This window comes from Nomascus leucogenys, chromosome 6, assembly GCF_006542625.1.
Source record: "Nomascus leucogenys isolate Asia chromosome 6, Asia_NLE_v1, whole genome shotgun sequence".
Lineage (NCBI taxonomy): Eukaryota > Metazoa > Chordata > Mammalia > Primates > Hylobatidae > Nomascus > Nomascus leucogenys.
The window spans coordinates 96,492,243-96,507,097 of record NC_044386.1 but is presented as its reverse complement, the minus strand read 5'-3'; the positions used below and the strand labels follow the sequence as shown (position 1 = coordinate 96,507,097).

Sequence of the window (14,855 nt, the reverse complement as noted above, 5' to 3'; positions counted from 1 at the left end):
AGGAGTTGAGGTATTCGAATAATGTTTTGGAAGTAAAACTTGAAGTTTTGTGATTTATGGGTTATAGAGGGTGGGGCAAGGAAAGTTAATCCTCAGATGTTTGACCAGAAAAATTAGATGTCTGGTACCTTTTGCTATGATAGGAATGTAAGGGAAGATTAGATGGGCTGGGCAGGAAGGCAGAAAGGGTTTGAGACAGGTTGAGGATGGCATGTCTCTGGAACTCGCAGATGGAAATGTGTAGGTCTGAGATGATAGCTCAGGTAGTGAGCTACAATGACTAATGAAGCCATAGCTGCTGTAGCCCATGGAAAGCCTAGAGAATGACTAAAGAATAAGGCCAAAGACAGAACTCTGGAGATCACTAACATCTCAGAGTCCGTGAAGAGAATGAAAAAGTGAGCACCTGGGGAAGTAGGAAGAAAACCAGCAGTGGGGCCTCTTGGAAGCCAGAGGAAGAGAGTTTTAAAACAATGTTTTTAAAAATTGCCTTCATTATTCTAGTTGTCTTCTCACTTTAAAAAGTTCATGTTACATTTTAAAAAATCAAGTTACTTTCCCAAATTTACATAAATGGAGTCTTTTTCTTCCTCATCTGACAGTGATCCTTATGGCCTAGTGTAAAAAAATATACTGATGATCCCCAAGCTTACTGAATTTCATAAACTTAAATGATCTGGGTTTTCAGGTTCAGAGAAGTTAATGATATTTCCAATATCACCGTGGCAGCTGTTTCTAGTTTGAAGATGATTTATATGTTAAATTTTAAAGGATGATGAAATACTTCTTGTGAAAGTTTAAAAGTACTCTACAAATGATAACTCATTGTTATCCAAATGATAACCAAATGTTTTAACACTTACTCTGACACTGCATTTGCTTGTTTGCATATGAGCCAGTGGCATTGGGCTGTCAGCACAGAGCTGGTACCCAAAGATAGCAAAATTGACAATAGCGGAGAAAGTAAGACTCTGCAGCTGGAGAATGATGCCTGGAGCAGCGGCTGAAATAAGACACACCTATCGCTTGTCTTTGTGTGTTCACGTTCCCTTTAGGTCTTTAATACCTTGTTACTCAGAGTGCGCTCCAAGAAGAAGCTGCACCAGCATCACCTGGAAATTTGTTAGAAATGCAGACTCTCAGGCTCCTCCTCAGACCTCCTGAATCAATCTGCATGTTATTCAGATCCCCAGGCAATTCCTATTCACTTGAAAGTTTGAGAACCACCATTCTAAAGAATTGATAGAGGGCTTGCAGTGTTCTTTAATGACAGCCCTCTAGCTTTGCCATTTCGCTGTCTCTAGGACAGCAAGATTTTTGGAAGTGGAGTGGGTATCATGCTTACTAGTTGGTATATTTTCTTTTCCTTGAGGTGGGGTAGATAGAGATTAGAAGTGCAGATTCTGGAGTCAGATTGCCTGAGTTCAAATCCAAGCTCTGTCATTTCTACCAAATTTCCCCACTTACTGAGGGCAACTGCAGTGAGCAAGGACCCCCCTAACACCATCCTGATCCGTATTGGATGTGGAATTGAGCTACAGTAAGCCTTTAGGGATGTGTAGGTGTGTGTCATCATCATTGTTATTTTTTGGTTATGGTTTCTTGGTTCTAGCTGAACCATCAATTCTTGAAAAGTAGGTGAAGTGTGGATAACTTTTTAACTTTAGTATAGAAATGCTCTTAATAAGGAATCATAGAAGACTTTTCAGCTTTACTGAAAAGTCTGTAACAGTTACGGTAACTCTCATTAAATTATACCATACTAAGCAATAATAGGAAATTTTTACCAGCAGTGCTTAGAGACCAGTACTGACTTTGTTTTCTACAGGGGGCAGCTGGCATTTTATGCTATGTGGGAGCCTATGTCTTCATCACTTATGACGACTATGACCACTTCTTTGAAGATGTGTACACGCTCATCCCCGCTGTAGTGATCATAGCTGTAGGAGCCCTGCTTTTCATCATTGGGCTAATTGGCTGCTGTGCCACAATCCGGGAAAGTCGCTGTGGACTTGCCACGGTAAGATGTGTTGTGAGAGCACGCAGGAGTATTTAGTCTACGCTACTGTCTTCTTGAACATAAGACTCCTTGGCTCTTATAGTTGGAACAGAGTTAGCATTTAAACTTCTAGCAATTATTTCTGATAACTTTAAATCGAGTGTATTTAAAGTTATTTTTTCATTTGTATATAATTTTAAACAATGTTTTCTTACAGTTTGTCATCATCCTGCTCTTGGTTTTTGTCACAGAAGTTGTTGTAGCGGTTTTGGGGTATGTTTACAGAGCAAAGGTATGTTGTCTACTGTAATTCACATAATGCCTTAAAAGGTGGTGTAAGTGTTTCAAGTAAAATAGAACATATTCATTTTATCAGAGTAAACATTTTCTTTTGCCTTACTTGTTTAATCTGTATTTCAAATATCTAAAGTTAATTGGCAAATATTTACATGTCAAGACTCCTCACCTCATTTAATATAGCAGAGTATTATATATGTATTGTTCTTGATTATAGGTATTTATAGCTGCAAATGAATAATTAGCTGAGAAGTTTGTTCAGATTTCCTTAACACACAGATTGCCTATATGAGGGGAGGCATAATTTTCTGATTTCTGCTTTAGAAGAACCAAACTCAGGATTTTGTTTTCCATTGTCTCTTTAAAAAATGCTTTGGTCCTGAACATAGAAAAAGATGTTGTGAGTTGTGATCCCACCTTCCACCCGTCCTGAGGAACAAGGGGTCCTGCCAACTTAGAACACCAAGGCAGCTGGTGCCAGCATTCCTTTCTTGACCTTCATTCTTTTTAATCATTTCACCGTTCCTTCCTTTCTATTTTGCCTGATTTTGCTGCCTACCTCTAGTACTACTTAAGGCTAAACAGGCTGCTTTAAATTAATTAATATGGGTATAATTTTAGAGGCATGGTAAAGACATAATAGACTCATTCTCACTGTAACTTAATGGTTTTGAGTCAAGGGCATAATATGCCAAGTTAATTTTCAGATCATTGATACGTAAGGTACTGTAAAGCTGTGCTAAAAAAAAAAATGCAATGGATTATGTCCCTACCTACGATCTGGTTATCAATTTTATGGACTTATTATATTACTGTTGTAATTACCAGATAAGTCCAGTCCTCCAAGGGGTAAGGAGGATCTGGTACAAGCAAACTTTACTAAATGATACTTGCTTGCCATTTTAGTAATTGGCAGCAATAAGCTATGAAGCTTGTTTCCTGTCTCCTTTTTGCAATACATTGAACAGTAGCTTTTTCATAAAGTGCCACTTCTAAGGACTGATTTTTTTAAACCTTCTGATTACTTTTGCACCTTTAGCCAACTCTAAACATTGAATAAATAAAATGGAAATAATGTTGGCGTTTGTCCTAAAAGTATCTTACAGGAGCTTCAGAGTTATTTTGTTTCACCTCCTTTAGGAAAGGAAAATGAGTAGTCTTCTGAGAAACTTATTTGTAAAAGGAAGGCGTCCATTTATAATTTAGGACATCTATCCCAAGCCTCAACTTTTCTCCCTTTTGAATACATTGTTAGCCTGCCATTTTGCACACAGTCCTCTCTTTGAATGCTTGAATCTATGTGGTATGTGTCTGAATTTTTACCTGTCACTTTTCTCCCTCCTGCCTTCATCTATATCTATATGAAGATGAAGGCAGGAAGGGAGAAAACTTTACAAGAAATTCATAGAGATCAGGCAACTTGCAAACATTTCATTTAAGTATTTTAGTAGGAGCCTTGACTAATGTTACTTTTACTAATATTTTTGAGGGACTGAATTCTTTGTTGTGATTCAGGTGGAAAATGAGGTTGATCGCAGCATTCAGAAAGTGTATAAGACCTACAATGGAACCAACCCTGATGCTGCTAGCCGGGCTATTGATTATGTACAGAGACAGGTGAGCTTTCTTGAGGCAGATTTGTTTTTGAGGACCAATCACTATTGGGTCCACATTAAACTAACTGCTATTTCTGTGTAAATTAGCCATGTCCCTTCACATCCATGGCTATCCTGATGTGACCAATATTTTTCCCCAACCTTCACCCTTGAGAAGTTTATTTCGTCACCTAGCCAGATGAGAAACATCTTGAACTTTTTTTTTATCATCTGAATTCCCTTTCCCTGACCCCAGTCTGTACTCTCCCAAAGTACTTAGCCAAAGGGGTGATGATGCAAGAGAGAGGTATGTGTCACAGGAAAGGTGGGAGTCCAGATTGACTCCAGGGGAGGTGGGAGGTCTATGTATACCTTTAGAAAACAAGATCAGAAAAGGCAACAGACAAACTGTCAAAAAAAAGTTGTTATGGACAGTTTGATACACACGAAGGTAGAAAGAATAGTAGAATAGATGTTTGCACCCCAACCCTGCCTCAGTAATATCAACTTTTCGTCAGTTTTATTGCCCCTACTTACTTTTTGCTTCATTATCTTAAAGCAAATCTCAAAATTTTTAAGACAAAATATTTTAAATACTTTGTCATTGGAAATAATATTTAACTTGGAACCAGATATTTAACATGTAAGACATGAAGATTTTACTTGGTTAGAAACTACCCCTTATAGGCAATGTACTTTTCTTTTCTTTTCTTTTTTTTGAGATGGCGAAATTTCACTCTTGTTGCCCAGGCTGGAGTGCAATGGCGCGATCTTGGCTCGCTGCAACCTCCACCTCCCGGGTTCAAGTGATTCTCCTGCCTCAGCCTCCTGAGTAGCAGGGATTACAGGCATATGCCACCACGCCCAGCTAATTTTGTATTTTTAGTAGAGACGGGGTTTCACTGTGTTGGTCAGGCTGGTCTTGAACTCGTGACCTCAGGCGACCTGCCCATCTCAGCCTCCCAAAGTGCTGGGATTACAGGCGTGAGCCACTGCGCCCGGCCTGGCAATGTATTTTTCATATGGAGGTTCTGGAGCCACCAGCCATGTCTGGCTGTTTACATTAAAATTTAAAATGCAGTTTTCTAGTCACACTAGCCACAATTTAAGTGCTCAGTAGAGCTTCATGTGGCTAGTGGCTACTATATTGGATCATGCAGACTTTCCATTATTATAGAAAGTTATATCGGACGTCACTGGTCTAGAGTAGCTTATTTTAAAGCTCTGTAGTACATGGAACTTCAGGTATTTGGGTTTTGTGAGGAATAATACCTATTCTCTTCTCCTTTAGCTGCATTGTTGTGGAATTCACAACTACTCAGACTGGGAAAATACAGATTGGTTCAAAGAAACCAAAAACCAGAGTGTCCCTCTTAGCTGCTGCAGAGAGACTGCCAGCAATTGTAATGGCAGCCTGGCCCACCCTTCTGACCTCTATGCTGAGGTGAGTCTCTTGGCCACGACTTGAGTCTAGCCTGATTAACCTGTTTTTCACCATGTCTTATCACCATCTGGGACTTCTTTTCTGCCATCTTGCTTGTCTTTAATGTCATATTGTTTTACTGTAAATTATTATAAAATGCATTGTCTTTGTTTTAATTACATGTCTGTAAATTATACCAATCATGGAATCTTTTTTTCCCCTCTTTCAGTTTCTGTCATTTCCCTTTCTGTCAGTGGGTAGTGGCCTGTGAATCTGCAGCTTTAACTTTTAAAGAACACTTCTAACGAGGATGACTGTTTGTTACAGGGGTGTGAGGCTCTAGTTGTGAAGAAGCTACAAGAAATCATGATGCATGTGATCTGGGCTGCACTGGCATTTGCAGCTATTCAGGTAAGCACAGCTTGCCAAGGAGTTCTATCAGAGTGAGTTGGTTCTCTGTTGTCAGCCCTGAATGGTTTTAATCCCCATCACAGTGAATCTTTGTGTATGTAGGTAATGTCGAAGTGACTGAGGTACTGGCCTCCCATTTCCCATGTCTTCCATTTCTTGTCTATGCACCTAGACGCGGAATGGTCTAAAGAAACCAGAAATCTGGATCGGGAGGGACCATGTGTTGAGGGAACTCCTCATCTTACTGTCTTTCTTGATTAGTGAGTGACCTGTTCAAAACATAAACGAACTGTTGTCTTAGTGTATTCTTGGAAGATACTTTAATAGAATGTCACAAGATTTTTAAAAATTATACTTCTTTCTTTCAGTTTGGGAATACAAAGCTTTATTCAGTTTTTTTCTATGCTAGTTCTCCCTCTAGTTCTTGTTTTTCTGTCCTCACAGGTTTTATATATTCATATACCTAAATCAAGAACTGGTACTACAGCACTGGTCTCTGGCACTAAACACAACAACTTTTAAAAATAGAGGCAAGGTCTCACTCTGTCACCCAGGCTTGAGTGCAGTGACATGATAATAGCTCACTGTAACTTTGAGCTCCTGGGCTTAAGCGATCCTTCTGCTTCAGCCTCTCCAGTAGCTGGAACTACAAGCACGGGCCACCACACCGGACTAATTTTTAATTTTTTTTTTTTTTCTTTCAGAAATGGGGTCTCATTATGTTGCCCAGGCTGGTCTCAAACTCCTGGCCTCAAGCAGCAGTCCTCCTGTCTTGGCCTCCTAAAGTGCTGGGATTTACAGGCGTGAGCCACTGCACCCAGCTTATGCTTTCTTTTCTTTTTTTTTTTTTTGAGACAGAGTTTTGCTTTTGTTGCCCAGGCTAGAGTGCAATGGTGTGATCTCAGCTCACTGCAACCTCTGCCTCCCGGGTTCCAGCGATTCTTCTGCCTCAGCTTCCCAAGTAGCTGGGATTACAGGTTCCCACTACCATGCCCAGCTAATTTTTGTATTTTTAGTAGAGACAGGTTTTTACCATGTTGGCAAGGTTGATCTTGAACTCCTGACCTCAGGTGATCCACCTGCCTCGGCCTCCCAAAGTGCTGGGATTATAGGCATGAGCCACTGCGCCCAGCTTCAGCTTATACTTTCTTAAGCCTGAAACCTATTTCAAGAGCTAAAAGAGCCAGGTGTGATGGGTTACACCTGTAATCCCAGCACTTTGGGAGACCAACACAGTAGGATCCCATGAGGTTAGGAGTTTGAGACCAGCCTGGGCAATAAGACTCCATTTCTTTTTCTTTTTTTTTTTTTTTGAGACGGAGTCTCGCTGTGTCCCCCAGGTTGGAGTGCAGTGGTGCGATCTCAGCTCACTGCAAGCTCCGCCTCCTGGGTTCACGCCATTCTGCCTCAGCCTCCCGAGTAGCTGGGACTACAGGCGCCCGCCAACACGCCCGGCTATTTTATGTTATTTTTAGTAGAAACGGGGTTTCACCGTGTTAGCCAAGATGGTCTCGATCTCCTGACCTCGTGATCCGCCCGTCTCGGCCTCCCAAAGTGCTGGGATTACAAGTGTGAGCCACCGCGCCCGGCCATAAGACTCTATTTCTACCAAAAAAAATTTTTTTTTTAAAAAAGAAAAGTGTAGATAACTTTTATTTGTTAAACAAAACCATTGTAATTGCTAATTTAAATGTAACTTGCTTGGATTGCTTGCTCTTTGTATATTTGAACAGAAGCTAGTGTATTTAATGGGAAAGGCCTTTTAAAATGGCAAAAGGATGATTGTTTACTTTGCTGATATTCAGACAGCCCTGAAATGATTAATTAAAAAGCCTACCTCTTTATTTGCCATGGTCTTTTGCCCTTCTAAGCATTTACTTTGCATCTCTGCATAGCAGTAATCTGATGATCAGCAGGGATTTATTTCATATTTTGATTATTTATGCAAACACATTCATTTAGCTAAAAATAATGAAATATGAGGAAGGTCTCTTTTCCCAAATAGAATTCTGAACTGTGCATTCTTAATGATTTTATGTTCAGTAATAAAGCCACATGTATTAGCATGCAGCAAAAAAGCTTTGGAACTGTATGGTACTTGTGGTCATGAAATATGCAACATGTATATAGAAGACTGATAAAAATAATCACTTTAACTATGTCCCTCATCTAGTTAAGTGGCTTAGCCTGCCAGATATTTCTTTATTAAATATTTTTCAATAGGGGCCAATAAATATTTTAACTAGTCTCTTAATTTAAATATGACTGCCATTTGTGTTTTATACTTAAGTCACCCTGACTTAAGTAAAAGCTGATAAAGCTTGATTTTTTCAGTTCAGCAAGGCTGCTTAAGTTTAGGGATTCAGAGCTTTCACAGACTCAAAACCTAGTGGTTTTGAAAATTTTAAAAACTTGGGTTTTAAGGGGAGAAAATTTATCTGAATGAATCATTTTCCCTAATTGTTTTTAAGAGTACCTGTAAACATTCTAAGCTTTTGGTATTCAAAATCTGATAGATTGGTGCCCTGGGTGTGGAAAACCTGAACAAAGGCAGAAATAACTGAAAGATCAGTGAGCTTTTGTGCTTGTACACTGATCCTAATATAGAAATTTAGAGCTGGAGAGGATGGTTGGAGATTCTCCAGTCTTGGCCCTCTTTGTTTAGCCACAAAATTTAGAGTGAGCAAGGATAGTATGGCATGACCATCACACAGAGAGTGTCAACTCTAGAGACCCCTGCCTCTGTTTGTACTCTGCCTCCAATTACAAGTATAAGATTTTCAGAAGATTAAATTCCTAAATTTTGTCAGGAAACCTGACAGTTAATTGACACTTTAGCGGATAAAATACAGAGGTAAGATGGCAGAGTTGAGTAGTTACAAATAGAGATTGATTTTTGTCTTGGTTTGGAAAGCCTAAAATATTTATGATATGGCCCTTTAAGAAAATGTTTGGTGACTCTTGCTCTAGTCGATTAAATAATCTAGATTTGGGTAGGACCAAAGTGACCAAGAAAGAAAAACCTGAAAAATACCAGTTAATTGCTATAACAGGACTTTTGAATATAAAAGAATGAGGTTTTAAAAATTTTCATGTACCCCTTATTAATTAGCAGGATAGTTCACTTCTTTGAGAGTAGCCACTCTCTTAACTCATGATCAATTATGAATTATATATTTGAAGAGTCTGGTCTTAATAATTGACAAAAATCTAGGGTTTGATTTGTTAAGCTTCTGAGTATCTGCTGTGAGTAGGGCTGTCTCTCTACAAAGGCAATACGGGGAAAATGTTCGAAGTCTTTACTTTGGGGTCTCATGAAGTTGGCATGTCCTCAAGATAGAATGATCAAGAGCAGACTTCATAGAGAACTGTTTCCCAAGGCCATGTTGCTTTTTTTCTGGTCTCTATGCCGCATGTGAAGCCGGTGGAGGCTGCCCTTTCCTCCTCCTCCTCAATTACCAGTTATTCATTAAAATGAGTAACTTGCTCCTCCTTCCCCTCACACCCTGGCCAACATTGCAAAATGTTACATAAATGAACTCATATAGTTTGCAACCTTTTGTACCTTCTTAAAAACAAATTAGTGTATTTTGGATATAGATCTGCCTTTTTAATTTCATGTCTGCATAGTATTCCATTTTATAGGCATACTTTAATCAACATTAATGGGCTGTTTATAGCAAAAATTTATAACCATGAAGTTATATTATCAGAATGTATGAATGAATTTTGATAGGTATTTCCAATTTTTTCTCAGAAAAGAGTGTTTCTAATGTGCAAAAGTTCTTATTTTTGTATAAGAATGCCTATTTCCCCATACCACCAGCTACATGGTATATCATAGAACATTTTACTTTGCCAGTCAGTTTTTTTAATCACCGCTTGTCATTTTTTGCAATTTTTGCAGTTGCTGGGTGTTATATTTGGGCTAAGTGAAGTTTAATTCTCATGCCTTGAATATTGCAAGAGAGTATTTCATTGCAAGAAATAATGTTGGAGATAAAATATTTGTGTAATGTTTCCAAGTCTGTTGTTGGAATATTTCAAAAATCAATGGAATTTCAGTATAGCAGGCCTTTGGAAATGAGCCTGTAATACTTAATGGTGAGGATAAGAAATTATTGTGTAGAGCTTAATGTTCTTAAGCAGACGGATTCCCAAGCATGAGTAGAATTTTATCAAGTTTATTTAATTGTTTTAAAATCAATACAAGTTGATTTCATTGAAATAAACAAATTGGGAAAGAAGTACTTATTTCAGACCTCATTTTGAGAATGCTGACTCCTCTAATAGAAGTTAACCAATTGAAAGGAATGTGGGGACGTGGGGCTGGGAAGAGAGATATTTTTCCCCTAGCAAATCAGTCATTTCTGAGCTTAGCATTTTTATTGCTCAATTTAACATTGCCTGAGAACATAATTGCATTTGAGTTTATAGCTGTTCTAACAATGTTTTGATGTACAGAGAACAGAAATGTATTTCTCTAGGAATTAGGTACTTCATCGGTCTAGAATTGACTTAAATTGTTTAGTAAACTTTAAATAATATTCACCTCTTAAGTGTGTTTAAGGTGCTTTTGCACTAGTAAGCACTCAGCAAATGGTGAAATAGTGAAACTGATGGATTTGAGCAGGAAATATATATCCCGAATGGGCAGAATATAGGTTAATGTGAGGGTAGAAATGGGAGTGGGTGACTTTATACCATGGAGAATTCAGATTGAGGACATCTTTATGTGTATATGTGTCTTAGTAGTGGTTAATCTTCTACTTCAAACTTTGAGAGTCTGTTTATGGATTGGGTACATTTTGCGGAAATTAGATTGACCCCCACATGTACAGAGGACCCTGTCTTTTAAAATCAAATAACTGAGGCTTTTCCTCATCAATGAGAAGTTAGAACAGCAAATTATCTCACAAAAAAATTATATTTTGTGAGAAGGTAGGTCAAAAATTCTAGAATCATTTTCTCTTTAATCCAGCTTAATCCTTTTGCTTATCCAAAATAACATGGCATGACTTTATTACTATTCCAGTATGCCACCACAGAAGGATTAGGACTTATTAAAATAAAATGATGAAGGAAGAGTGACCTTTCAAAAGTAATATGTATATAATACCACAGAACCGTGGATTTCAAAAATAGTAAATGTGAAGGAAACAAAAACCTTCCAACTACATTTTTTTTGGCATCAGAATTGGTTTTCCACCATAGGGCTATTCACATACTGAATTTTGTTTTCCAAAAACCAAAAGGCCTGAAAAGACCACCATTAAACACACACATTCTTGCTCATTCTACTCCCCAGGCCTTTGCTGTCCAGAATGGTAGCCACTAACCACGTGTCTACATTTAAATTAATTTAAATAAAATTAAAAGTGCAACTCCTTAGTTGCAGTAACTATGTTTCAGGTGCTCAGTAGCCACATAAGGCCACATGACAGTGCATATGTGGTATGTTTCCATTGCTGCAGAAAGTTCTTTTGGACAGCACTCGCTAGACTAGTAGTGGGGATACAAAATAAGAGAGACTTGGTTCCCTGCTGGCTTTATGAAGAGTTCCTGGGAAGGAAGCTGAAGCTTAGGACTTAGTTCCTTAAAAAATAATGTACTCATAAGAAATTTCTTCTATCACTGTTGTTACTGCCTTTTTGATGATTTGAAGTCATTGAACTTTGAAACAGCTCTTTTACCAACAAGGAAATACACACCTGCCATGAGAGGGTTTTCAGCCTTCCTTCCCCATTGTTGTTTTCTTTCAACAGCTGCTGGGCATGCTGTGTGCCTGCATCGTGTTGTGCAGAAGGAGTAGAGATCCTGCTTACGAGCTCCTCATCACTGGCGGAACCTATGCATAGTTGACAACTCAAGCCTGAGCTTTTTGGTCTTGTTCTGATTTGGAAGGTGAATTGAGCAGGTCTGCTGCTGTTGGCGTCCAGAGTTCATTTAGTTATTAAAACACGTGTACACTGGTGTTGGACAGAGCAGCTTGGCTTTTCATGTGCCCACCTACTTACCTACCTACCTGCGACTTTCTTTTTCCTTGTTCTGGCTGACTCTTCATGCCCCTAAGATTTTAAGTACGATGGTGAACGTTCTAATTTTCAGAACCAATTGCGCGTCATGTAGTGTGGTAGAATTAAAGGAGGACACGAGCCTGCTTCTGTTACCTCCAAGTGGTAACAGGACTGATGCCGAAATGTCACCAGGTCCTTTCAGTCTTCACAGTGGAGAACTCTTGGCCAGAGGTTTTTGGGGGGAGGAGGAGGAAACCAGCTATCTGGTTAAGGTTAACACCAGATGGTGCTCCTCATCAGTGTCCTTTTAAAAAATATTTACTGTAGTCCAGTAAGATAGCAACTGTACAAAATGACTAAAATAGATTTTAGGATCATACGGTGTATATCTTAGTTCATCTTCAAAATCAGAGACTAAGCTTTGAAACTAGTGGTTTTTAATCAAAGCTGGCTTTATAGGAGGAGTATAATGTATGCACTACTGTTTTAAAAGAAGTAGTGTGAGTGTGTTTTTGTATGAATGAGCCCATTCATGGTAAGTCTTAAGCTTGTTGGAAATAATGTACCCATGTAGACTAGCAAAATAGTATGTAGATGTGATCTCAGTTGTAAATAGAAAAATCTAATTCAGTAAACTGTTTCAGCCCGCAACATGTCATTGTTCATTATTTTGGGGATATTTCAGTTCCAGAGCAGCAGTGTCATGTTTTCTTTGTTGGCACTGCCTATAATTCATCATGGTTTACGTGTGTTTTCATTATAGTTGTTGCCAGATTCTAAAGGCCTTAATATTCAAAAAACCACAAATGCTTTCAGTCCAGTATATCCTAGAAATATAGAGCTCTACTTTGTGCACGGCACTGGGGATACTGAGGATACGCTGGCGATACTGTCCTTGTCTTCAAGGAGTTCGGAGTCCTAGTATAGGAGACATACTTAGGAGAAGGTAATTTTCACACTGTGCAGTGGTTGTAGTAATAGAATTGGAGTCCAAAGGGGAGTTCCGGAGAGGTCAGGGGTGACTTCCTGGAGGAGATGCCCAAGCTTGGAGGCTAGATAGGCTTTGTTGAAAGATGGTACACAAGACTGTGAAACAAAATTGTGTATGCAGGGAGCTTAAAATACAAGGCTAGGGAAGGAAGTTGGAGAAGCAGGAAAACCCAGGTCCTCTAGTGTCTTATGGAACATCCTGTGGAGGTGAGACCTGACTTGTAGGTGGAAGCAGCTCTTCAGAGGTTTGATTTGGAAGGTGAACTGAGAAGAAGGTGGTGATGCAAGCCGGCTGTGCTGAAGCCAGGATGAATCGGTGTGACTGGGCTTCAGTTAGGCTGGCATAGCAGTTGAGAGAGCTTAGCAGTGGGCAGCAGGGCACTGTTGGGGGCGGCGATGAGCGGTGGATTCTGGCTGTTAGGAGGCAGGACAGTGGTGGAATTCGATCATTGATTGGATGTGGGACAGAGAAAGGAGAAGAGAAGACTTATCTGGGATGAGTCCCAGGTTTCTGGCTCAGTCAACTGGGGAAACAAAGTCACAGAGATAGGGAGTAGTTAGAGAACACATCTGGGGGTGTGAGTTCATGGTCAGTTTTGGGCTCGTCAGTTTTGAGATGCCCAAATATCATGCAAATCTGTCCCACCTGAAAATGGAGAGGACATGGGAAAGGAGAGGAGTAAAAACTAACTCCTCTTCACAAAGTGGAAGTTACCAGAATGTTTGTGATTTCAGAGGCCCCGGGGGATTTATCATGTGACTACTGACCCATCCCACCTCTTGCCCCTGCCTGTTGCACAGTGGGCAAGAATGTTTGTGACCTTTCACTACCACCACTTCCCCCGAGCATGGTCCCCCCAGTTTTCAATATGAACCATCCTGTGGCTACCCTGTCACAGGCTGGCCCTGAGGTGAGCAATATTTGGACTGTGATGTTAGTTGTCCTCCACTCTTTCTACAGGACAGAACAGGGCCTCTAGAGTGGGAAATGGCTTTGGGAAATATGCCAAGCAGTAGCCTTGTTCTTGAACTTGCCCGAGAGGATAATTCTCCACACGCTTCCTGTACTCAGTCCTCAGTTTGCCTGGTGAGAGAGCAGCCTCCTCCCATGTGCTCTGCCAGCTAGACCCAGACTGGCCGTATTACCAGTGAGACCAAAAACATGGAGGTGGGGAGGTAGCTCTGAGGTCTGGGAAACCATTCTAGCTCCTGCCAGTTTTAAATTGTGTTTAATTCCTGGCACAGTTGTCCTGGAAATTCCTTTTTCTCTTGCCTGGGAACCACTAGAAGGGGAATGTTGTCTGTGTTGGCCAGGGCCATGCAAATTCAACATCTTGTCTCTGCCCTTCCCCCATGTAGCTGAGGCTAGGTGTTGGCATTACCCAGTGCTTGTTCTTCAGAGAGCAAAAGCACTGCTTGTCATGTCTGAAATTTAGTGAGTGAGCTCACCCACTAGACTGGTGTTTCCCGCCCGTGGCTGCACATTGGAAACACCGGGGCACTTTGAGAACTACAGATGCCTGGGTCCCAGAGCTTCTAAGATGCTCTAGGGTGTGTCCAGGACACAACCCCGGTTGAGGACCACTGCTATATCGTATGGCCTCTTTTAAAAAAGTTAATTTTAGGCCGGGCGCGGTGGCTCACGCTTGTAATCCCAGCACTTTGGGAGGCCGAGGCGGGCGGATCACGAGGTCAGGAGATCGAGACCACGGTGAAACCCCGTCTCTACTAAAAATACAAAAAATTAGCCGGGCGTGGTGGCGGGCGCCTGTAGTCCCAGCTACTCAGAGAGGCTGAGGCAGGAGAATGGCGTGAACCCGGGAGGCGGAGCTTGCAGTGAGCCGAGATCGCGCCACTGCACTCCAGCCTGGGTGACAGAGCAAGACTCCGTCTCAAAAAAAAAAAAAAAAAAAAAAAAAAAAAAAAAAGTTAATTTTACTTGGAAGTGATTTCAAACCTACAGAAAAGTTGCAAGAATAAGAACTGTACACATGAGGCTCACATATCCTTTGCCCAGATATACCTATTAACATTTTGTCCCATTCTGTCTGTCATGTGTGTTCTCAAATGTGTGTGCGTTCTCTCTCCCTTGCCCCAACCCCCTGTCTCTCCCTCTCCCTCCC

The 14,855-nt window shown here is 40.4% G+C and overlaps 1 protein-coding gene across 3 annotated transcripts in view; it reads left to right on the top strand.

Moving 5' to 3' along the window:
• TSPAN3 (tetraspanin 3) overlaps positions 1-12,395 on the top strand; it is a 38,380-nt gene extending 25,985 nt beyond the window's left edge. The window contains exons 1-7 of one of the 3 annotated variants that reach the window (XM_012507332.2): positions 1,851-1,914; positions 1,947-2,020; positions 2,217-2,291; positions 3,812-3,913; positions 5,183-5,335; positions 5,642-5,725; positions 11,491-12,393. In XM_012507332.2, coding sequence (XP_012362786.1) covers positions 1,851-1,914; positions 1,947-2,020; positions 2,217-2,291; positions 3,812-3,913; positions 5,183-5,335; positions 5,642-5,725; positions 11,491-11,583 — 645 coding nt within the window. In that variant the 3' untranslated portion in view covers positions 11,584-12,393. Of the gene's footprint in view, positions 1-1,828; positions 2,021-2,216; positions 2,292-3,811; positions 3,914-5,182; positions 5,336-5,641; positions 5,726-11,490 lie in introns of those variants that run through there. The other 2 variants (XM_030814846.1, XM_003275432.4) reach the window with 2 other exon arrangements.
• The last annotated feature ends 2,460 nt before the right edge of the window (positions 12,396-14,855 follow it).